Source organism: Ostrinia nubilalis, chromosome 2 (assembly GCF_963855985.1).
Source record: "Ostrinia nubilalis chromosome 2, ilOstNubi1.1, whole genome shotgun sequence".
Lineage (NCBI taxonomy): Eukaryota > Metazoa > Arthropoda > Insecta > Lepidoptera > Crambidae > Ostrinia > Ostrinia nubilalis.
Window position 1 is genome coordinate 12870378 of NC_087089.1, and position 24927 is coordinate 12895304.

Sequence of the window (24927 nt, forward strand, 5' to 3'; positions counted from 1 at the left end):
ACCCAAATTTATTCAAATCTTTTTATTTTAAAATTTCATTATGCTATACATTTAAACATAGTTCATTGCACCTACAGTGCTCACATACATTTTAAAATACATATTACTTACACACCAACGAATTAATAATAGAAATAAAAGTATTACACCTTGAAAATAATTTGCGTGCATAATGTTTTAAAAAAAATCTAAATTCAGCTGTTTAAAGTAGATGAAGATTTAATTTAAACTTCATGACAATGACGACCCGCCCATTGACATTAAAATGCAAAAATTTAATTAAATGCGCAAACCCATCCAAGGCTAACTTAACACTAATCCATTCCATTGCGCATTGTTTCTATTTCATTCGCATCATTATAAAAAAGGAGTGCGTAATTCTTTCACAACTATTACTATTTCGATGCAATATCATTTTAAAATACTTGTCCAATCCGATCGAATTAACTGCACAGGGAACTACGGGAGGTGTGCGAGGGAGTCGCATTCCAGCGAGGTGCGCAGTTATCTTGATCGAGTTATAATTCGATATGCTCTCCACTTCAATAGTACCCGCCCCGCCCTCGACCTCGCATATTTCCGCCATACTGTCCACGCCCTCTGCCTCGGAAGTTTTTCTGGGGTTCGTAACCTCCACGTTGATGCTGCATGCTATTACCCTGCATCCCACCTCCGTTCATGAAATTATTACCATTCCCTGAGTATTGATTATCAAAACTTCTAGGCCCTGACGGTCTATTGTCCTGGTTGTATCCTCCTCTATTATCGGATCCCCAATTATTGTTATTCGGAAAACCCATATTGCCCTGCATATTTCTGTTGTCTGATAGCAGGACCCCCCTACTGTCGAGCAGGGGTGGTCTGACATGATTAAAGTTCCCTCTATTATCTGAGTTGAAGTTTCCTCTATTATCGGAATTGAAGTTTCCTCGATTGTCTTGATTATACGGTACTTGATTATCCTGATTGAAAGTTCCTTGACTGTCTTGATTGTATAGTCCTTGATTGTCTTGGTTGAAAGGGACTTGATTATCTTGGTTGAAAGGTACTTGATTATCTTGGTTGAAAGATACTTGATTATCTTGGTTGAACGATCCTTGATTGTCTTGATTGAAAGGTCCCCGATTACCTTGATTAAAAGGCGGACGGTTGTCGGTATTGAACCCTCCTCGACTGTCCTGGCCGAAAGGTCCCCTGTTGTCTTGACCGAAAGGCCCTCGGTTGTCCTGATTGAATCCACGGTTGTCCTGATTGAAACCTCGGTTATCCTGATTGAAACCCATGGGACCGCGAGGTTGCTGATTGAACGACCCTTGACTGTCCTGGCCGTACGGTCCTCTGTTGTCCATGCCGTATGGGGCTCCCGGATTCGCGGGCGGCATTTCCTGGCTCATATTGGAATTGGGTCTGGAGTTCCAGCTCTGCTCGTTATCGTTGAATCCATCGGAGGTGTTCGTGTTTTGGTCGAAGGGTTGAACGTTAGTGGGGGTGGAGTGTGACCTGGCGGAGTCGTTGGATGCCATGGAGGCCTCGGGCAGGTCGCCGAAGGAACGCGGCTGCGTGAGGCTGGCGACGACGTCGGCGGCGGCGGCGGGCGCGGGCGCGGCGGCCGTGGACTGAATCGAGGCTTGCACCAGCGCTAACAAATCTGTCGCCGACGACATATGGATTGATAAATCTACTTTCGGCGCCGGCTTGGGCACCTCGGGAGTCGGCGTAGACTCTTTTGTGGTTTCTTCGAGGGACTTTTTCACGATTTCCATCTCTTGACGCATCTGATCTTCTTTCACTTTCTGCGTTGCTGATTGGAAAACCTGGAAGAGATTTTAAGATTTTTACTCAGAACTCAAAATAATGTCTAGTGCCTGACTAACTCTGGACTTTTTAACAAAAAATATTAGATCAAGGCTGGTCAACCCCAGGGCAAGAATTTTAAGTGGCCTGCGTAAGTATGGTTTTATTGCACTTGTCCTGAGAGTAGCTGTAATAAGAAATGTAAGTGGCCCGTCGTTAACGACTGAATCCACCAAGTTGGCCCGACTCTTCAAAAGGTTGAGCAGCCTTGATCTAGATACATTTTTATCGCATGAAAAGGTTTTGGTTTATACTGTTCAGTTGAAATAGAACCCTACACGAACTTGTAAATTATTCCAATATTTTACCATACAAGATACTATTATGCTCGCACTGACCTCCTCAACCGTGTAATCGTCGTCATCGCTCTCAATCGTGACGGGTTTGGTATCGGGCTCTCGCGCGGGCTCGGGCTCGGCGGCGGCGCTGACGTACTGACGCAGGCGCTCCACGCGCTGCGGCTCGCGCGCCTCCAACTTCTTCAGATACGCGATCAAGCTGTGCTGCTCCTCCGCTGACAACTCGTTGAAGTTCTTGAGTAATGTCTCGAGATCGGAGTCAGAGAGACCGTCCATCGCGTCCGGCGTGTAAACTTTGTCGTCTTTTTCGGTTCTATGGAAAAACACAATTTGAATGTGACTAAATTTGGTAAGAATATCCGACGAAGAAAAGGTTGACTTTTCCAAACTTTGGTATGGGTAAGCGATGGACTTAAGCGATATATTTACCTCAAATTTTACTCGAAGCCTGCGATAAAAGCTCTGCGCACTCAAAAGAAACACTCATTCTACTGCCAAAAATGTAACAAAGGGAGATTGCGGACGGGAGACTTAAAAAAGAAAGAAAGCTCTCTAAAATACTACGCATTTTACTGAACATACTTTTTGTCATTTTCATCGTACGCGGACTGCAGCATCTGCAGAGCGGACGCCGTTCCCGAAACCGCCGCGGGCAGAGGCTTCGGTTTCGGAGGCGCCGGCTTCGCTTCCAGTTTCTTCTTGGTCTCGGCCTCGCGTTTCTTGGCTTCTGCCATGCCGACCACGGCATCTACTAATTGTGCTAGTTCTTCTGAAGATACGTCAGTCTTGCCCTGCGCGATGAGAGCCTCGGCCATTTGCTGCGCGATTTGCGCGCGATCGACCTCGCCTACGCCCGCTACCGGCATTGGCGCCGGTTTCCCTTTGGCGGTTTTCTGTAATGATAATCTCTATTTGAACAGGGAATTCTAAAGTTTAATATAACATGATTGTACAGCTGCCGACTAATGTTAATGTAGAGTGTGAAAATAATGTCTTTAAGTGCGTGAAAGTGTGGTCTCTTGTAAAGGCTAGCTACACTTAATAAAGGTTAGGTAAATAGTAAATAATAAAGGAAGGCGTTGAATGCAGGCCGTGACCGCTAACACTTCATTTTCAATGGGATGCGTAATGGTTGGTAGCGGTCCATACTCCAACCACCATCCAATAGAAAAATGTCTGAATCGAAATGTTTCTTGGATCATTCTTGTTATACTTTACAGATAAGCATGTGTCAGAACGCAGAACCATCCGCTCTACCTAATATAAGTTTTACAGAAAACTATAGTGTCAGTGACATCCTATGATCCACTCTGTCCATTAGGTAGTCAGCGTCAAATAGTTCGTGCCACCTAAAGCAGCCACAAACTTGGAAACAGATTTTTGTTACATTGGAGTAAGGTTATGTAGTCAACTGTTTGGTCACTTTCGATGACTATTTAAGTGTGTGTTTTACAAGGGTTTTAGAGCAAGAAAATGTCACCTACAAAACGTAACGGACCTGATCTGTAAGCGGCCCGCGTCGCGGCCGCCGCCTGGTGCGAGGCCGCGTCCGTGTGCGTTTGCGGGCCCCGACGGTTACAGGCGCGGCGGCTATGGCGCTCTACAACAAAACGAAGTTTTGACTCAACATTGCTATTGCAATTAGCTTGAATCATTGAAAGGATGAGATTTAACCCTTTAACTTTAAAACGATTAAATAAAAAGCCGATATCCAAGAAAAACTAACAAAACTTCATTTTATTGTAGTTATTAAGTTGAATATCTCAGAAAACTTCTTACTTAGTAAAATGTACAGACAAGAGTTTCATTGCAATTATAGCTTAACTATAGGTTTTCAAGAACATTCATCATAACAGCTTATCTTTTTTATTAAGAAATGCTACTTTATTGATGGAACATTCTATAAGTTACAATGATGCAATAGAATTAAGCGTATTTGCGCTCACTAGTCGCCATTAGCAGGGTTGCGTTTGCGCAAATACGTAGGCAGCTTGCAGAGTGGGTGGTATTATTAGAAGTGTCGGGACCGTATCAACACCGTGAGATGGTTAGTATCGAGTGGTGGCTAAATGTCAGCAAGTAGTGCTGTGTAGTGCATCATCAGACCTACGGCGAGGGTGAAGTACTAGTAGTGTTGCGCCGAAACGTGGCTGCGCTGGGTAGTATTGTTTAATGTATGAGGCCCCTCTGCACCGACCCGAGGCCTGGCCGCACTGAATAGTGTAGTGTGGTCTGAGGTCTGGCTACACTGGACAGTGTATTGTGGTCTGTGAGGCCTGGCTACGCTGGATTATTATCCAGTGTAGCCAGCCACTATATTTAGTGTAGCCTGTGAGGCCTAGCTGCACTGGATAATGTAGTGTGGTCTGTGAGGCCTACCTGCGAGGCCTGGCTGCGCTGGTCGGCGGCGTGCAGCGTGGCGGCGGCGCGCACGACGGCGGAGCGCACGGCGGGCGCGGCGGCGGCCGGCACCAGCCCGGCCTGCATGGCGCCCTTCAGTTTCTCTTTCGCTGTCTCCATTAGAACCACTGCCGAATCGCGGACGAGGAGCTCTTCGGAGGAGTTCGCCTTTTCCTGAACAAGGAACGAAATATTTTTCTCTCAAGAACACATGGGTGTTTGGAAATACTAACAAGATTATACTCAGGGAACTGCGGCTGCCTTTGGCAGATTGCAGATGACAAAAGGTACATCAGACTGAGCTAATTGGTTGCAAAATCGCTCTTATCACAACTCAATATGCACCCGAGTGTTGAGCTTTAACCACCAATAACTAAATTATAGGCATGATAACACTACTACTGAAGTAACATACTGGTTATTCTAAAATTTTCTTTAGTTCTCACAAATCTTGAATCGCCAATCTCAGCGTAGAATGTTGCAATAGCATTTACCTTCTCCATCCTCAAAGCTTCAGTCAACAAATCAACTATCTTAGGCCCCAGGCTGCCTAAGTAGTCTTCCAAGGCCACCAGCAGCCGTAACGTCGCCACTATATTCTCAGGGGGCCCCAAGTCCGAGGGTTCCGCGGGCCGCGAGTACTCGCGAGGAGGCCGCGACTGACGGGACTTCTCGCTTCCCGCGCAGGACATGCGAGCGTCTGGGAGCGAGCCGAATGAACCGTCGTTGTCGGAATCCCACGGGGATAAGTTGTTGTCGTCGCTGTGGAATTGAGAAATCTTTATTTAGCAATGTTTTGCATGTGCATACATTTTATAAATGAAATAAGACATTCATACAAATATATTAGAGGCAATGCTCAGCAAAATCGTGATATGATGACACAAGTCTTCATGTCGCTAAGCTGATGGAAATTACACGCCATTTTGATAGAGAGAGAGACAACAAATCAAATATTTTTATTGCATAAGGTACATACAGGTCACTCATAAACCATGGAGCAATCCTTAACTAGCAAGGTAGCAGGAAGGCGCTACCAACCATGCGATGTGGAAGTCATTGGGGGGGGGGGGGGGCTATGTTCAGCAGTGGACGTCCTATGGCTGAAATGATGATGATGATGAACCCTTAACTAAGTCTTCTAAGGCCCGCCGCGGGGTGAACAGTGATCCACCGTACGCTTTTACACAAAACAGATCCGTAAGAGGACATTGGCGCGAGGTTTCCGGCTCCCACAACAGTGGACCTTAAGAACTTCAGTTCTAATGTCGGCCGTTTGGTGTAGTGGTTCAGAACGGACTACTATGCCGAGAGATCGCGGGTTCGATTTCCGGCCGGGCAGAAATTTAAATGATGAATAATTTCTGTGACGGGTCTAGGTGTTACAATCTATAATATGTATGTATTTAAAAAAAAAAGTATATAAGTAGTATATCCTTTAAGCTAGCACCCATAACACAAGCATTAAGTTACTTTGGGGCTAGCTGGCGCTGTATAAAATTGTCCCAAGATATATTTATAATCTACTTACGGCTTGAGCTCTTCGTCGGAGATGAGTACGGTCTGCAACGAGGGCGCGACTTCGGGCGCGGCGCGTGCGGGACTCCTGTTGCGAAGCGCCGCGGAATCGTCACGGCGCGAGAGAGGACTATGGCTACGGCGTAAGCTGTCCATCTGGATGTGGGTGCGGATCGGACTGCGAGCCCTGTAACAGTTATTACATTATAATAAACCACAAATCGCGCACAATGGCCCAATCATGAGGCTAAGTGCGGTATTCGATTGCCCTGCAAAACTAACTAACTACATTATAATACTGGTTTACAGCTCAAAAGGAAAAGATAAGAACACGCATAGGTCTACAATGAAATGGGGGAGTGGTGGAGTCGCCAGTCAATTGACATATTTTTAACAGCTGTTTCGATCACGATTGTCCTGTGGATTTTGTACGGCAAAGACAAGCTTTGATTTCACTTTAGCGCCGACTCAATTGACTTCCAAATCCATAATACTAATTTTAGCAAAAAAAAGCTAATATAAAGGTACTTTCATTTAAAACTTTGGGCTTACCTAGGAATTGGACTGCGAGATCGTGGCCTAGAGTGCCTCGGTGGCGAAGGCCGACGATCCATAGATTTGTGGTGTCCAGGCGACCTTTAGGGAATAAAATAGAGAATTAAAAAAATCACCCACGAAACATTGTGAAATTTTTAAAAAGCTTTATCATAGCTATAATTTTCGCCGCGTCGACTCTGCACGACGACGCTTGAAACACGCTAGTGTAGGGGTCTCTAAACCCGTTTGTTAGTCGTATACCTCGAAATCAAAAAATCCTTGTAGCTTTTCACCTATTCGCATTTCGCCGCGATATCAAAATTTCTGAATAGCTTTTTATTCTTGTAGTATAATTTTTGATCGCTAATTACAATTGTCTAAAAAATTCATAGTAGATTTACTTTCCTGCCTGTGTCGGCTTAATAAATAGGCTATTGGTAATACATGCTACATCAAAATTTGCTACTGTAGTAAAAATCTGTTAAAAATATATGCTAGTATCAAAATATACTACCGATATTACACGCTACAACAAAAAACGCTATCACGGTGAAATGCGAATAGGTGAAAAGCTACAAGGATTTTTTGATTTCGAGGTATACGACTAACAAACGTCTAAACCTCACCTGAAATCGCGATGGAACCGATCATTCATCGGTCTCCAGCGCTCGGGCGGTATCCTTCTATCTGGCGTGCGGCGGCCTCTCTCCGGCGTGCGATGCCTAGGCGACCGCCGGCGCATGTCAGGCGGCGACCGACGGCGCATATCGGGCGGCGACCGACGGCGCATGTCGGGCGGCGACCGACGGCGGTGCTCCGGCGACCGCCGGCGAGGGTCGGGCGACCTGCGCCGCTCGGGCGTTCGGCGGCGCTCGCGCGGGTCCGGCGACCTTCGGCGAGGCTCAGCTGATCTCTCCGATCTGTAATGGTTTGTGTTTCAATATCATGTGACATTTAAACCTATAACAGAACATAGCCATCTCCTCTTCTGTCACAAGCATATAGCTTAAAAAGATAGTTACACACTATTTGAGGAGTTAAATATTTCCGAGGTTACGCCGCTCTACAGTCTAGCTGAGTGACGTCATAGTAAGGGTCGCAGCGTTCGCGCGCTATAAATTCAGGAATCAGGACTCGCATGGTGTGTTCAGAGTATCGCTGAGTGAGGCGCTTTTTGGCACAAGGTAAATCTGATTTTAGCATTTGGGTTTCTGTAGCGTGCCTTGTATTTTTTTTCTTAGTTGCTGTACCTTCCTGTAGGCCTAGGATGCGCGCCGCGATAAGCGGTTATCACGCCATTTTATGGATTTTGCCCATACATTTTGACGTCGATAAAGTATATCACGGCACGCTTCCTAGCCTGGCTGACTGCCAAAAAAAGCCTTAGAGCTCTTTCACATTAGGGCGTTAGAAGCGCGACAGCAGCGCGTCAGCGGCGTTTTTATAATGTGAAGAGATGCATCCGCTGTCACATAGAATAGAAATTTTCGGCAGCGCGTCTGTCGTGCGTTTGTCGCGCTGCTAAATCGCCTAAAATGAACTACCAAATCTATGTAAGACCACTTATTTACCTGGAATTACGCAAATAAAAAAAAATATTTGATTTGATTTGAACTCATGGCGCGATTTTTACTCGCGCATCCGAGCCCGAAGCGACCCGAAATTGCGGGCCCGAAGCTTCTTTAGAATGCAGATAATGTATGTAAAAACGAATGCACAACTCACAACGCGGTTTTCGCCCGCAGCGTGCGCGGCAAAATCGCGGTAACCGCCCGATCGGCGGGCGACCATTTTGTACCAGTGAGTTCTTAGAATAAGCGCGCAAATAAACCACTCCCGTGAGTTTTGAAATAAAACCACAATTCCACAAACGCCGCGGGTGCGGGTGAAAATCGCGCCGTGAGTTCTTAACCTAAATGTGCCGCACTTACCTGTGCGCGGCGTCGGGCGGCTTGGCGGCGGGCTCCGCGTCGGGCAGCGGCAGGCACATCTTGCGGTAGATCTCGGTGACGATGCAGCGCAGCTCGTCCTCGTGCAGCTGCTTCATGCGCACCGTCCAGTACTTGATCCACTCCGGCTTGAAGTCGTGCTTCGACGGGTCCTTGCCCTCTGCGGGAAACGACAACGTAATATCAGTGTGCTGCAACCGTATTTTTTTTATAAAAGAATATTAGTAACTAGCGGTCGCTCACGACTTCGTACGCGTGGATCCCGTTTTACCCCCTTAGGGGTGGAGTTTCGTAAAATCCTTTCTTAACGGATGCCTACGTCATAACATCTACCTGCATGCCAAATTTCAGCCCAATCCGTCCAGTAGTTTGGGCTGTGCGTTGATAGATCACTATGTCAGTCAGTCAGTCACCTTTGAGTTATACACCGTGTTACTTTGCATTCTTGCCATATTCACAGAGATAAAAGTAGGGAACAATACCTATTATTTAAGATAAACAAGAGACTCCCATAAAGAAAGTACACTAAGATTTTAGTAAATTTGGTTTTTCAGTACAAATTGGAATAAACCAATTTTGTCTCGCACGTTCTACAGGTGCAAGTGGAATAAACCTAGTGGGCGTGGCCTAGTTCTTAATAATCTGTTGATTTATGGCTCTGGGTACCAGCCTTTTTATCCAGTCATAATAATTATTTTAAAATACTCTTCAGTTGATTTCAGATTTCCCTTTCTACTTTACGGGCTTAGGACCGTCAAAAATACGTAATAATTATTAGGGTTTTAATTAATTTATAACATTGTACCCTATTTTTACAAATTAATAAATTAAGTATGAAATGAAATCACCTTATTCACAATTAATTAATTTATTAAAAAGTTCCTACTTACAAAGTTTACATACTGCGAAGCAAGTGTTCAAAGTGGCCTCCGTTCTGATCATCTGATAAAGGCACAGTCTAGCACTGCGAAGCGTAGGTTTTTCGCTTTAGTTTTCGCAACACATAAACGTTTTGTCTCACAGTTTCACTAAAACAATCCTTTCGTGTAACGCGTTTAACACTGTTTATCTCTTCTGCGCATACCAGTCGTTTCAAGTCACTCCGAAAATCCATTGGTGTCAGGTCCGAGGATCGTGGTGGCCAAGCTACTGGACCCCTCGTCCAATCCACTGTTCACCAAACGTATTATTTGTGGGGGAGCACCATTCTGCTGGTAGTAGAGCATTTGGTGTAACGCTAAGGGTACGTCATCAAGCATTTCGTCTAAGACGTCTTGCAGACACTCCAAGCACCATTTTGATTAAATTATTCGTTGTTTGAATACGCTTCAGACATTTTTGTATTATTTATAACGTGATTGATGGATTTCTCAGTTTTTTACAAGTGTCAAAAAGACATTTTAAAGACAATAGATTGCAATAGATATTTAAAAATACAATAAAAAGTAAAAAAGTCTCCATCGCCATCGTCAACAAGTGATGTGCATGCGTTACGATAATTAGTGGTGTGTTTAACAGATTGTCGATAAAATAAAATAATCAAGATTAAAAAAAAAAATTTCGGGCAATATTTTTTTACGGATTTGTGTTCAGTATCAGTAATATAGTAACCTCTGTAAATATGGCAAGAATGCAAAGTAACACCCTGTATATATTTAGATTTTTATTGTACAAATTACTAATAGTCCCGTCAGTCCCTCGCTAAGCTAAATATGCTTGTAACACGAGTGGGCTCACCACAATAGTCGAGCAGCGGCGGGACACGATCCCGCGTTCCTCGAATTACGTCGGCTTATCCAACCCATTCACCGTTCGGCTATCGTAGATTCTAATCACATCGCACGCGTCCGCTCTACACTGCACTGCTAATACTATTTTTCGATACAGACAGGTGATAAAACTGTGAGTTTCAGCATAGACCCATATTATCAAAATGAGTTGGGGCAGCCATTTTTTTGAAAAGTATAATATGCCAACACGACTGGATTGGATGCCATAAAAGGCGAGTAAAGGAAAAATGCCTCCGCAAATTTAATGCCAGCCATGTCACGTTGAGTTTACCTGCTTGTATCTCCTTGTAGCGGCGGTTCCAGAACTTCTTCCACTCTTCAGGGTACAGGGGATGTTTTTCAGGATTCTTCTCGTGGTATGCGAGCGTCTTCTTGGCGGCTTCCTCGGCCGCTTGCTTCTGTTCCGATGCCAACTTCTGCTTGTATTCGTAGTTTGGCGGCTTGATCTGTACAAGCATAGAAGGATATTACTATTGGTATAACCAATATAAGAGGGGTTTTTTATAATAAAAATAATAATAGGAGGAGGTACTTTGTATTTGACGCTGATAAAAACATTATTAATACTGTATTGTCTGTAACTCGTAATGATGACACATGATTTTATCTTTAACTAAACCCTCTGTATCATTTACTTTATCTTTTCACTTGGATCGATATTAGTAAACAGTATTATTTTACTTAAAGAACCTTCTTCAAACTTCAAAAAATTGCGGACAAAATCTGGATTTTGAAAAATTGCTCACTATGTTGGAAAATTCGAGAACGTCTGGCGTTCTCGAATTTTCCAACATAGTGAGCAATTTTTTAAATATTTAATAAGTAATAATATATTTAAGAATGGAAAATGAGTCTAGACTTGCATGAATCAAATAAAATCCTGAAGTCACGTTTAGGCTCGGTTTCCACCGAGGCGGAGCGAAATGTTTTGAATAACCAATCACATTTCATTCTGTCAACGTCTGAATGATTGTCCAAAACATTTCTCCGCTCTGAGCCCCGATTACGGTAACTTTTAACGTTTCCAATCCAGACGCGTTTCTGATTCTGCAATACGATTGGTCAAAACAGCTGACGTACGCTGTTGAACGACCAATCGTATCGCAGAATCGAGAAGCGTGTCTGGATTGGAAACGTTAAAAGTTACCGTAATCGGGGCTCTGCTCCGTCTTGGTGGCAACCGGACTTTAGTTGCGACTATGCTCACCTTTTCTAAGTTCTTCTCTGACGTAGGCTTGCCCTTCTCATATCGTAGTTTCCGATAGGGCTCGTAGCGTCTCTCGCCCGGTCTCCCTCTGCGATAATTCCAAATTATTGTATATCGATTAATTCGGTAAACTAATATGAATGGATTTTCTACGTTTGTTCAACTTTAATACTTTTTGAACTCGTACTAAGCCCGCTATAAAATTTTCAATTAGCATCTCCTTGCTCCCTCAGTGTTACTTGTAGCTGAGGTATAAAGGTGAATATAGACTAGCTAGAGCATTATCTTGTTACCTGTAGCTGAGGTATAAAGATGAGTACAGACTAGAGCATTATCTTGTACCAGAAAAACGAGTAACCGAGAACCAAACGTCGTACATTTTCGCTGTATTGAACCATTCGTAACAACGTTACATTACATAGAAATGCTCTAGCTAGTCTATACTCAACTTAAGAAGTATGTAGTATTGTACCTGTATCGGTCGTCAATAAGCGGGCGGCGGTGCTCCGGCTCGTCGCTGATATCAGAGAGCGCGTCCACAGAAATACGCCGCTCGTGTCTAGGGCGCTAGAAAAACGAAACAGTTCTGTATATTTATCTGATCGCAATATAAAATATGTCAGTGCAATGGCAGTATAAAGGCGGATTTATATTTATCTGACGCATCCCGTGACGCATCAGAACGGAAAAGGTTTCATACATTTAGTTATGATGCGACACGTAAGAAGTCTCTCCAGGTCAAATTAAGATGTATTTTAATAATAACTCACTGTATGACTATTGAATAGAGGTTTCGCTGGAGCTTGCACCACAGGCGGGGATGGTTCTTTTTTGTCTTTCAGCTTTTCACCTGAAAATGAAAAAAATATTTACTAGTATGAAAAAGAAAACTTCAGCTTATAGTCTGTAAATTGTTCAAACTAGATATTTATAAATATGTACAAAGACTAGTGTTTATTTTAACCCATGAAGTCGTTTAAGCGTTTATTATTTGCGCTATATTGAAATAATATAACAATAAATTCATGCATACTCACTAGATTTGTGTAGAGATTCTATGAGGCCGACGTCAACGACCTCTTCGAAGGTAGCGCCCTCCTTCTCAGCGAAATGGTAGCCCTTATAAATCCACTGGTGTATGCGATCACTGTAACAAAGTTTCATTCATCATCATCATCATCATTTCAGCCACAGGACGTCCACTGCTGAACATAGGCCTCCCCCAATGCTTTCCATGTTGATCGATTGGTAGCGGCCTGCGTCCAGCGCTTCCCTGCTACCTTTACGATGTCGTCGGTCCACCTTGTAGGTGGACGTCCCACGCTGCGTTTTCCGGTACGCGGCCTCCATTCCAGAACCTTTCTGCCCCATCGGCCGTCAGTTCTGCGTACTATGTGCCCTGCCCATTGCCACTTCAGCTTGCTAATACGTCGGGCTATGTCAGCGACTTTGGTTCGTTTACGGATCTCCTCATTTCTGATTCGATCTCGCAAAGTTTCATTATTTACTTCAATATAAAATAAGTTGTCTTACTTATGTATTCTTTATACCCTCAAAAAAAATGTAACTGCCAACTTTACACTGTCCCCTTAAAATTTATTTTCATATAGGTCGCTCAACGAAAGTTAAAGCCATCACACGAGCAAAGATTTGTATCTGTTATACTCTGTCTTGCGTAATTGGACTGACAAGTGCTGTCTTCTCTCGCTTCCAGACACTGGAATTCAAACCTGGGACTTATGGGTCTTCCTCGCCGTTCTTTCCTCCACTTCTTGATACACTACACAACATGTCAGCATTGTCAGCTAAAGACAATGTTGCTACACTCGATATTGAATCTTAAGTGGGCCACTTACCGTTCCTTCTCGTACTCCTCCTTGTCGATGTTGACGGGCTGGAGGCGGCCGAACTTGTCCTCGATACGTTGCATGAGGCGGTTGGTGATGAGGCCCACGCCTTCGCGGTACTGAGTGGACCACTCCTTGATACACATCACGAGGCTGTTGTTACACGCGATTATGTACCTTACGCGGAGCACTTACCGTTCCTTCTCGTACTCCTCCTTGTCGATGTTGACGGGCTGGACGCGGCCGAACTTGTCCTCGATACGTTGCATGAGGCGGTTGGTGATGAGGCCCACGCCTTCGCGGTACTGAGTGGACCACTCCTTGATACACATGACGAGGCTGTTGTTACACGCGATTGTGTATCTTATGCGGACCACTTACCGTTCCTTTTCGTACTCCTCCTTGTCGATGTTGACGGGCTGGAGGCGGCCGAACTTGTCCTCGATACGCTGCATGAGGCGGTTGGTGATGAGCCCGACGCCTTCGCGGTACTGAGTGGACCACGACTTGACACGAGGCTGTTGTTACACGCGATTATGTACCTTAAGCGGAGCACTTACCGTTCCTTCTCGTACTCCTCCTTGTCGATGTTGACGGGCTGGAGGCGCCCGAACTTGTCCTCGATACGCTGCATGAGGCGGTTGGTGATGAGGCCCACGCCTTCGCGGTACTGAGTGGGCCACTCCTTAATCTACACGAGGCTATTGTTACACGCGATTATGTATCTTATGCGGACGACTTACCGTTCCTTCTCGTACTCTTCCTTGTCGATGTTTTACGGGCTGGAGGCGGCCGAACTTGTCTCCGATGCGTTGCATGAGGCGGTTGGTGATGAGCCGCACGCCTTTGCGGTACCAAGTGTATTATACCTTGATACACTACACGAGGCTATTGTTACACGCGATTATGTATCTTATGCGGAGCACTTACCGTTCCTTCTCGTACTCCTCCTTGTCGATGTTGAAGGGCTGGAGGCGCCCGAACTTGTCCTCGATACGTTGCATGAGGCGGTTGGTGATGAGCCCTACGCCCTCGCGGTACTGAGTGGACTACTACTTAATCTACACGAGGCTATTGTTACACGCGATTATGTACCTTAAGCACTTACCGTTCCTTCTTGTACTCCTCCTTGTCGATGTTGACGGGCTGAAGACGCCCGAACTTGTCCTCGATACGCTGCATGAGGCGGTTGGTGATGAGCCCCACGCCTTCGCGGTACCAAGTGTATTATACCTTGATACACTACACGAGGCTATTGTTACACGCGATTATGTATCTTAGGCGGAGCACTTACCGTTCCTTTTCGTACTCCTCCTTGTCGATGTTGACGGGCTGGAGGCGGCCGAACTTGTCCTCGATGCGTTGCATGAGGCGGTTGGTGATGAGCCCGACGCCTTCGCGGTATTGCGCTTGCCCACGGTACGGCGCTAGTAGCGCGCCTGCTTTGGGGAAATGCAGCGTCTGGGGACAAAGGCTATGGCTAGTAATACACTAGTTGACAGTCAATATAAAAAGTATGAACTGTCGGAACGCGGTACTCTCATAGATTTTGGGTTGCTGATCACGTATACGATACTCGTATCATGATGTGTTCACAAAGGCATATACAAAAGTTCGCACTAAAGTCCGGTCGCCGAGTACGTAGAATTTCGTCCAATGCAATGACTCCAAGCTACCCATCCTTGTCGCTCGCGCGTAATTATCTGTGCGACGGGCGGCCGCAGTGATTGTGCGAGCGCGACAGCAATATAATTACCCGCAAGCGATAAAGATGCCACTAGCTGTATCAAAGATTTCCTAGGCAAGAAACGCGCTGAGATGTGCGCCCGCGCATCTGAGCTCGCTAGCACTCTTTTATCGGTTTTATTTTTGTCACTGATCTCGGCACATATCCGCAGGCAGAGACAAATTATGACGGCCGCACATATTTGTATCTTCTTAGGCGGGTTTTAGAATCGCGCGTTCCTGAGTGACGCTGATCGCTCGGCGCCGACGCTTCATTCATACATTTCGGCTGTCAGCGCTGACGGTCAGCGTGCATCAGCGTGACTCTAAAACCAGCCTTACACAAAATGTCGTTTCAGCCAAATGACGTCCACTGCTGGACAAAGGCCTCCCCCAAGGTTTTCCACAATGAACGGTCCTGCGCTGTCCGCATCCAGGCTCTTCCCGCGACCTTTACCAGATCGTCGGTCCACCTAGTAGGAGGCCTGCCCACGCTACGCCTTCCAGCCCGTGGTCGCCACTCGAGAACTTTCCTGCCCCAACGGCCATCGTCTCTACGAGCTATGTGCCCCGCCCACTGCCACTTGATTTTAGCAATTCTGCGAGCTATGTCGGTTACTTTGGTTCTCCTACGGATCTCCTCATTTCTGATTCGATCACGCAGGGAAACTCCGAGCATAGCCCGCTCCATCGCCCTTTGGGTGACCTTGAGCCTTCTCATGAGGCCCATAGTAAGCGACCACGTTTCGGATCCATATGTCAACACTGGCAACACACACTGCTCGAAGACTTTCGTCTTGAGACACTGCGGTATTTCGGACATGAGTATATGGCGAAGCTTCCCGAACGCTGCCCATCCGAGTTGGATTCGACGATTGACCTCTTTCTCGAAGTTGGACCTACCTAACTGGACTGTTTGTCCCAGGTATACATAATTGTCGACAACTTCGAGTGTAGAGTCTCCAACCTTCAGAGGAGTGGGTGCAACACGGACATTAGACATGATTTTTGTCTTGTCCATGTTCATTCTGAGGCCCACTTGTTGAGAGGCTCTACTGAGGCCATCGAGCATTGTGCCTAGATCCTCCAAGGTCTCAGCCATGACTACGATATCGTCCGCGAATCGAAGGTGGGTGATGTACTCGCCGTTGATATTTATGCCAAATCCGTTCCAGTCCAGAAGCTTGAAGACATCTTCCAGGGCGGTGGTAAACAGTTTTGGAGATATGACGTCTCCCTGTCTTACCCCTCGCTGCAACTGGATAGGTTTCGAGTCCCGATCCTGGAGGCGGACCGACATTGTGGCGTTTTTGTACAAACCCCTCAACACTTCGATATATCGATAGTCAATTTGGCACCTTTGGAGAGACTATAGCACTGCCCAGGTCTCGACCGAATCGAAGGCTTTCTCATAATCCACAAACGCCAGGCAAAGTGGTTGATTATACTCCTCGGTCTTCTGTATAATCTGCCTTAGCGTATGTATGTGGTCTATGGTACTAAAGCCTTTTCGGAAACCGGCTTGTTCGGGAGGCTGGAAGTCGTCGAGCCTGCGAGCGAGACGATTCGTAATGACTCTTGAAAATGTCACTCACCAAGTAATGGTAGCGATGCCAGAAGCAGGTCAGGTGGTTGATGATGGTGCGCGGGTGCCCGTGTTTGGTGCACAACGTGCACACGTACGACGGCTCGTAGTGCGCCTCCTCCGGCGGGTGCTCCACCAGGTATTCTAGCCCGATCAGCGGCGCCCTAGGAAATGAGAGGCTTTATCCACTGCTTCATAAAAACTCATTTAATTGCAAGTCAACTTTTGAAAAACACGTTTACACGTCTCAGTATTAACCCTACAACTGCTTCGGGACAATAAATAGGCCAGTGCTGAGAAGAAGCAGCGCAAGAAACTCAATCTGATGATGAGCAGTCGAGACTAAATGACCTGATGGTCTCTACTGCAGGAACACAGAACCTCTCCATTATATCAGAGGCTAAAGGAAGATTTGGAGTACACTACCCACACTGGCAGACGGGTTGAGGAGGCCTGATGTTTGCATATTTCTCTCTCAGTTCAGTATCCTTTTACGACATCTTTTCTCGTACGTCTTTTAAGGCCGAGCTGCAAAGCTGCGTTGGAAAGATTGAATAAAATGGAAGAATAACAAAATATTAAAACTTACTTGACTTGATCAATCGAGTCTTGAATGTGGCACCGGATCCCGCGGTATTTGTTGTACTTCTGATCCAGCTCAGAGTCTTCATTGTGGTACTTCACTTCCTCAGCCATTTTCTTGAGAACTTTCTCGGTGGCTGTTGAATATTTAAATGTTAATTATTTTAACATCATTTTATAGATAAAATATCTTAGCAGATCATAACTTCTATCTATTCATATCTTTAGAAATAATACTAAATGGTACTAAAGAATATTAAATAGAACAAATCGAAAATTATTATACCTTCGGCTTTCTCCTTGACGATGCCTTTCTCGGTGAGAATATAAGGATGCTGCTCGAATATGCTGACCGGCCACATATTTTTCAACGACAGCTTCGTCTTGTGCTTTTTTCCCGATATGTGTGTCTGGAATTGAAAAAAATATTAGAATCTGAATATTGCGTAAAACAAATTACTATCGTCGTCGTTTCGTCTTGTTGTTTGAAGTTCGTCGTAAGCACAAATACAATAAAAGTATTGTTATTCATCATCATCATCATTTCAGCCATCGTTCTATGGAGAGGGCTATGCCCGGTGTTTCTTTACGAGATCGAATCAGAAATGCGGAGATCCGTAAAGTGAAGTTATTAATCCTTGAATATCCCTACTATCCCTACTAATATTATAAATGCGAAAGTAACTCTGTCTGTCTGTCTGTCTGTTACGCTTTCACGCCTAAACCACTGAACTAATTTTGATGAAAAGACAATGCCGGAAATTGGCGTCTTTTTTTTTCGCGCGGCCATCGACCATACCATGTTTTTTGGTTACAAAATAGTGTAACAAACCAAACTTACTATGACATGTATACCTCTAAACTCAGTCTGAACTGAGTTACTGATGTTTTACATACTAAGATTCGCTTTTTGCGCGCAAGTTTTGTAAGAAATTGCAACAAAATAGTGACGTCTTCTTTTATTGCGCTGATTCTGCTCCATACTGATGACTGGAGCCTATAATTGATGTTATTGTTTGTTTACACATACAATGTCACTATTTTGTTGCAATTTCTTACAAAGCTTGCACGCAGAAAGCAAATCTAGTGTGTAAAATCATCAAACTTCTAATGCTCGTAACTCAGTCCAGACTGAGTTTAGAGGTATACCATGTAATAGTAAGTTTGGTTTATTACACTATTTTGTAATCAAAAAATAAGGTTTGGTCGATGGCCGCGCGAAAAAAAAAAGACGCCACCTTCCATACAAAATCTGGCATTGCCAATGGCATAGAGATAGTTTGAATTCCGGGAACGGACATAGGATAGTTTTTATCCCGGTTTTTGAAACAGGGACGCGCGCGATAAAGTTTTTCTGTGACAGACAAAATTCCACGCGGGCGAAGCCGCGGGCGGTAAGCTAGTTTATTTATAACATTATTCAAGCATAACATGTTACTACCCCATAAAAGTAGCAGGAAGGCGCTGGATGCAGATCGCTACCAAACGATCAATCTGGAAATCATTGGTCACCTATGTCCAGCAGTAGACGTCCTGTGGCTGAAATGGTAATAATTTATGACTACACCACACCTGCAAAATACTCTCCCCGCTGCAAACAGCCGCGCACGGGTAGCACAGGTAAATCCATTTGCCGGAGACGTCGCGTCCGCGCCTCTCGACCATGCACCGGAACTCGCCATCTTCAACCTTGATCTTCAAGCTGTTAAGGTGCTCCTGGAACTCTTGCTCGGCCTATAACACAACAAAAACTAATTCAAATACTTGGACAAATTGTTTCTCAATCTTCTCCGCCCAAAACGACACCGCTGAAATATCCGTTCGTAAAAATATAGGTTTACCTCAACCTAAAAACAACCGAAGGGTGCATCGAATGAAATAAAACAGATCCGTATAGATTCCTTTATTTATTGTTCTTTTTATTTTAATAGTTCTTCAGATATACTCACCAGCACGCTGAATCTTGTTGCATGTTTAGAACATTTGAATCGTCACATAAAATACGAGTGTACGCACGCAAACCGCTTTAATAGCGATAGTTTTCATATTTTCATACCTTCTCAACTCAAAGATATTGACGAAATCATAATATTAAAAGGACAATTCGCACAGTTGGGACGTTTTCGCAACATAAAAATATTTTTTGGCTTTATTACGTAAACTATTGGGGTAAAATGTGTTCATGCAGTTTATATAATGGATGGATAGTAAGGAGTTTATAGTGTAATCCTTATTTGTTTTCATACCAAACTCATACACCGGACTCGTCAGCCGTTTCAAGATCCCAATCCCAACAAAAAGGCATATCCCAAGGTTTAAAAGTAATTACTTTGTGTTGATATCCAGTTCAAAGGACATGACAGCCTAATAATGAGATAAGAAAGATAACGTCATTTAGTACTATTTTTACTAAGTAGGACCTTTGATCCGGTGGATCTTTGCCAGCTCAAGTATCTTATGGCATGAGGACATTCCGCAAAATTAACAGGGTTTTAAAATAATTGTTTCGTTTATTAAACTTAAATATCAAGAACTACAGAATAAGACTAACAATTATTTTTATTTATTAATCCTCCATCTGCCACTGGTAAAATAGAGAGGGAGGCCTTCATATAGTGGAGATGATGATTATGATATTTTGGTACATAATAAGATAATGCAAATATGCCTATTTTGATAGACGTTTGCGAATTTTATCAATTGTTTTCGAAAACGAATCGTCTGTGGACACAATAAATTGCAAAAGCATAAAGGTATCATGCTTATAGGTATCATTTAAATAGTACAGTAGGTAGACTAACTAATGTGACAGAGATGTTCTGTTATTTGCCCCTATTTATCCCTCCTTCCTGCTTGCATTCCTAGCTATAAGTGTGTAAAATAAACCGTACGTGGCTCGCTCAGAACGTTGTGTTGATACGCTCATAAAGAACACCGCAAAACTATGATAAAAACACTACTCCCACTTTTTTTCACATTTTACACTCACACTCCTTACCTTTTTTCCTGTTAACGGAGTTTTATATCCAGGGGTTCTTGGTATTAACCCCAAAGAACGCAAAATCACAAAAGTGTATAAATTTTAGTAGAGAGGAACAAGTTTTTTCTGAATTGAATTTGTGTTCTTTTTGTGATGCATGCACTGCTGGACATCTAATAGACCCGCCCTCGTATCGTTTCCCATAAAATAACAAAGTTAAAAATGTACCGGATTGTCCAGTTTGAATTCCCTTTATTGCAAGACTGTAGTAGGCCGTATCAGTCAACACATTTAATTTTTCAAAAACGCACCATTACTAATAATAACCTAACAGTGTGGATATTGGATTGCTGATTCTAAAATAGCTAGTCCGATACCCCTCTACCACTTAGAACTATTGTGTAGAGCCGACTCTTAACACAACATATTTTGTATTTTAATGTTTCCTATAATAATATGAAAAACAGTGATGTTCTTAATGTTTTTAAAAAAGTCTGAATTATAAGACTCTTGCCTCAGGTTCTGACCAGGTGAATCAACTCTTAATATTTTGAACTTGGTATTATAAAATATTAAAATCTACAAATAGAATCAGCCACCATCAGTATTTTATCTTGAAAATATTTTAATTTACTGACTTTGTAAGGGTAGTTCAGGTTCACTTACTTAATATTCTAATCACTAAACAGTTTATCAATAAGCAATGAAATAAACTTGCTAGGCAAAACTAAAATCTAATATTATGATTAATAAAGTAATTATTTTCTTTTAACTTTTACATCATAGCCTATTGTTAATTTTTATTTTGCAAAAATCAATGTAACAATGAGGAGGATAGAAAAATAATTAAAGTGTTTAAATTTATTGTGTTAATGAAATGATCACTTAATATTCGTTCATTGAGTAAATAATTGAAAATGTATTTACCTTGGTGCAAGGTAGGTCTTCCGAGCTGGGTTTCTTCGGCACTTCAACCACTGAGTCTTCATATCCTTCTGCCCCGGGCGGGCAGTCCGGAAGATCCATTTCAGAGCACTTCACTTGCTAGTTTATGACCATAAATGGTCATAAACCATTTGCCACAAGTGTAGTGCGAATCTTCAGTCTTCAGTTTGTGCCAATCCCAACTGGAATGTAATCACCTTAATCAATATTTCACTCCAAATAATAGTCTAAATCATTAAGATATTTGAGTAGAAATAAATTAATACTTACACCCAGCTCTGCCCCTTATACTTACGCACAAATCCATGCTATCCCTATTATATACTAAGTTTAATTCATGAAACCTCAAGAATAAGTAACAACTCTAGAAACTTTTTGATTAATTAGTAGAGGGACACCATTTTGTTTATTATTTTTGAAAAATAAACACTTTCTATAATTTTAGGATATAAATTCTCAATTAGGATAAAAATTGTAATGAAAAGAAAATTGAATATGGATGGAATTCCAAAACCTAATACACCCACTTAAGTAGTGTTCTCTGAGTTTGTCACAATAATTTAACTTTGCTTTTGCGAAATTTAAGATTATAATAAACAGTACAGGCCAAAATACACCAATATACTTATGCATAAATGTGCATGTATCATAAAACAGTGTATTACTGTTTAATTTATTTATAACACGCAGATGTTGTAAACATATTAACCTGATAACCATTTTACCTAACTTAGATTTTTTTACTTATTAATTTAATATTATTTGATGGGGAAAGTGACTTAATAATAATTATCCAAGAATAGTGCCAAAACATATGACCAGACTTCAAACAGATTTCGGTTTGAAGATCTTTATTAAGACCTCCTTTACTTACGTTTAGTTATAACGTCAATGTAAATGTAGATGCTAGCTATGTCAATCATTCATTGTTTAATTTAGCTATGTAGAAACAGTAAATAAACAATTGAAATAACAGCACATAAGATTGTTTGCAATAATGAGGATAAATTCAAATTCAAAGAATAAGACATTTACTACACCAATAAATCTCATAATCTGTTTATTATGACGCCTATAGTCTATCCAATATAGCTTGATTAGAATGACGGCTGTCAAACGAATGTGACTAGTGTTGGGTATGTTTCGTACGGTTCACATAGATGTATCGATAAGTTTTCGAAAAAATGATATAAAAAATGCACCCAATTTTTCTTCATATCTTTATTCATAAAAATGACAATTATGATTTAAATTTAAAGACAGTAAAATTTAAAATTCATGTCAAGGGTGTACGTACAACCTAAGTCGTAGTCATTATCATCAGTGTTCTTCAGTGGTTTTTTCCTCTCGCTAGAGGGCGGTGGGCATCTCTTCTAGAGCAACGGTGCTATGAATACCCAAAAAATTACCGGTGATTGATTTCCGATGTTTGATTATTTAAGAATGAAATGTTTTTTTGTTTTTAATAGTGAACATTTAGAAAAACGTATAACTTGACTTAAATATGTTAAAAAATTTGTTAGAAAAAAAATTGTTAACCCACTTGTTACGGAATTCACTATATACTATATTCACTATGTTAAAAAAATAGTTTTAATTTAATATAACATTTGTCGATATGTCCCAACACTAACATTTTTGTAACTCGAGATAACCTTGTAAAGACGTCGTTAATACTCTAGCTTGATTTTTATAATTTCGAATTACTACTTATTGGTGTAATTTAACGCTGCATATACACGAAATTAACATTTTTATTAGAAGCACTGTCGTCGAAAATATTGTTTGTAGGTCAGACGTGAATTATTTCTTGTCCGCCAATATTTAGCTCTCATTGATTGCTACTACAAAGTTATGTCGTTACTTTTGATGGCAGCTGTCATTCTAATCAAGCTATATTGGATAGACTATAATAGGTACCTACTGTGAGAAAGAAAGAGACACATGGGTGTCATGAGCAGATTCTATCAGAAGAATTTAGCTATATTTATAGCTCTAATTGTAGCAATCAGAATATTCCAAATGCAATAATTAATCTTTATCTTTCACTCAAATAAGGTTAGCTACTTTGCTAAAAAGATATTGAGGCATTCCCATTTTGGTCAATTTATTAGAGTATGGAATTATTGATAGATACTCAGTGTCTTTCAATATTTTAAAAATCAAAACATTTGCATAATACTAAATTCACAACATAAGAAAATATATTTTGCATTCAGCTTTAAATTATTTAGTGATTTCATTAGTCTGCACATAGAAGGATCAGTATGATAAATAAATACACTCCTTTACATTCAAACCAATAGGAATTATTTACTGAACTTAAAACCTTGGAATATTTATTATTAACTGAAAGCATCAACTTTTCTCATTGAATTGTCCCATTCATATTTGTGAAATTTGGAAAAAACAACTTTTTCTGATGTTCATGTAACACAATATTATCTCCATCATGTATAACTGTTACTGTACTGCTAATTGTGATAACAATAGAAACTTACTTACCAAAAGAATAGCACTGAAATAGGGGCAACCACTCTGCACATATGGCAAACACAAAATCTCATAGAAAAGGTACCGCTATGCTACATTTTCGACACTTAATAAATAAACGGGAATCATGCGTTTTAACGTGATAGTATAATTTCTAGTGTAATAAACACTTCGAATATCTTAATTTTTCTTTAGATTGTTCGCTACGACCTACTACAACTAAACACAAAAATCATATTTTCCGTACTAACCTTTTGGATTCGCAGACCTCCTGTTACCTCAATTAAGAGTTGTGGATTCTGAAAACTTTACTTTAAAACACTCGTAAAAGCTATAATAAAAGCTTGTACTACAATAGGTTTTGTAATTTTAATGAAGAAATTCACAAAAATCACAAAATCACAGCAAAATTGCAAAATGTCGGCCGAGCGTCCCAGGGTGCGGAAACTTTCATACTACGGTCATCGAAGTGAAACTTGCTTCCAAACAGCGACATCGGTGGATAAATTCAAATACTTTTTAACTACCCTAAAACGCTCTAGATGTCGCTGCTCCTGTTTCCTTCATATTTTCATTTTTTTCTTAATTAAAATATATTTGAGAATATTGTTAATTACATTGTGAAAACTTATTTAAAATGAAATTAATTTGTTTTAATTTAAAACTGAACTGTGACATTTTTTGTTATAATTTACATAATAGAGTAGTAGAAATTACTATTTAACATATGGCAACTTTGTTTTTCCTCCAAAATGGCCGGCGTTGTTTTTGCTATGTTAAATGCATTCTTGTTTTCTTAGCCATCGTTTAAGTGTTCTGTGGCCCTATTAAAGTATTGAAGAGTCGGTCGAGTCAAATTCAAGTTCATTCCTCCGTACCTGCTGCTGTTCTGGTTCATCGGAGTTTTGTTCGTTCCTTCGTGAATCGGGAAGAAACTTTCTGTTATGTTCACAAGTGATCTGAGTTTTCTCAATGTGCAAATGCTTTTTAGTGTTGTTGAAAACTTTGCGAAAAGACGCTTTTGGTATATAATATTATGTGTGTTCATAAATAAAGTAAAATTATTAAATTCAAAAGTTTTTGTTTATTTGCATTTCCATGTGCAATGTAGAATTTTTCCAAATCCATTGTTTTGAAAATAATACAATAAGTACACCATAAAGATAAATATTTTCAAAATAATGGATTTGAAAAAAATCTACATTGTACATCATAA

The 24927-nt window shown here is 41.8% G+C and overlaps 1 protein-coding gene across 1 annotated transcript; it reads right to left on the reverse strand.

The window, feature by feature from the left end:
* Positions 1-11: 11 nt before the first annotated feature.
* Positions 12-24116, reverse strand: LOC135078792 (uncharacterized). Its single transcript, XM_063973345.1, has 27 exons — positions 23963-24116; positions 21201-21400; positions 18866-19027; positions 17580-17703; positions 17301-17430; positions 16722-16875; positions 14696-14862; positions 14510-14577; positions 14145-14245; positions 13962-14092; positions 13597-13740; positions 13411-13554; positions 12592-12701; positions 12325-12404; positions 12027-12121; positions 11555-11642; positions 10619-10793; positions 8540-8717; positions 7235-7528; positions 6624-6707; positions 6085-6258; positions 5048-5315; positions 4533-4727; positions 3652-3753; positions 2736-3046; positions 2193-2466; positions 12-1814 (listed from the first exon to the last, which is right to left on the reverse strand). Exons 2-27 carry the CDS (start codon positions 21297-21299, stop codon positions 543-545), a joined length of 5124 nt encoding a protein of 1707 aa, XP_063829415.1. The 5' UTR covers positions 21300-21400; positions 23963-24116; the 3' UTR covers positions 12-542.
* Positions 24117-24927: the final 811 nt, after the last annotated feature.

Coding starts and splice junctions, on each gene's coding strand:
- LOC135078792 (XM_063973345.1), bottom strand. CDS start 21,299: ATGGATCTTCCGGACTGCCCGCCCGGGGCAGAAGGATATGAAGACTCA. Junction 13,555..13,596: donor GAGGAGTACGAGAAGGAACG/GTAAGTGCTCCG, acceptor GTGTAACAACAG/CCTCGTGATGTGTATCAAGG. Junction 11,643..12,026: donor CTTATTGACGACCGATACAG/GTACAATACTAC, acceptor GAATTATCGCAG/AGGGAGACCGGGCGAGAGAC.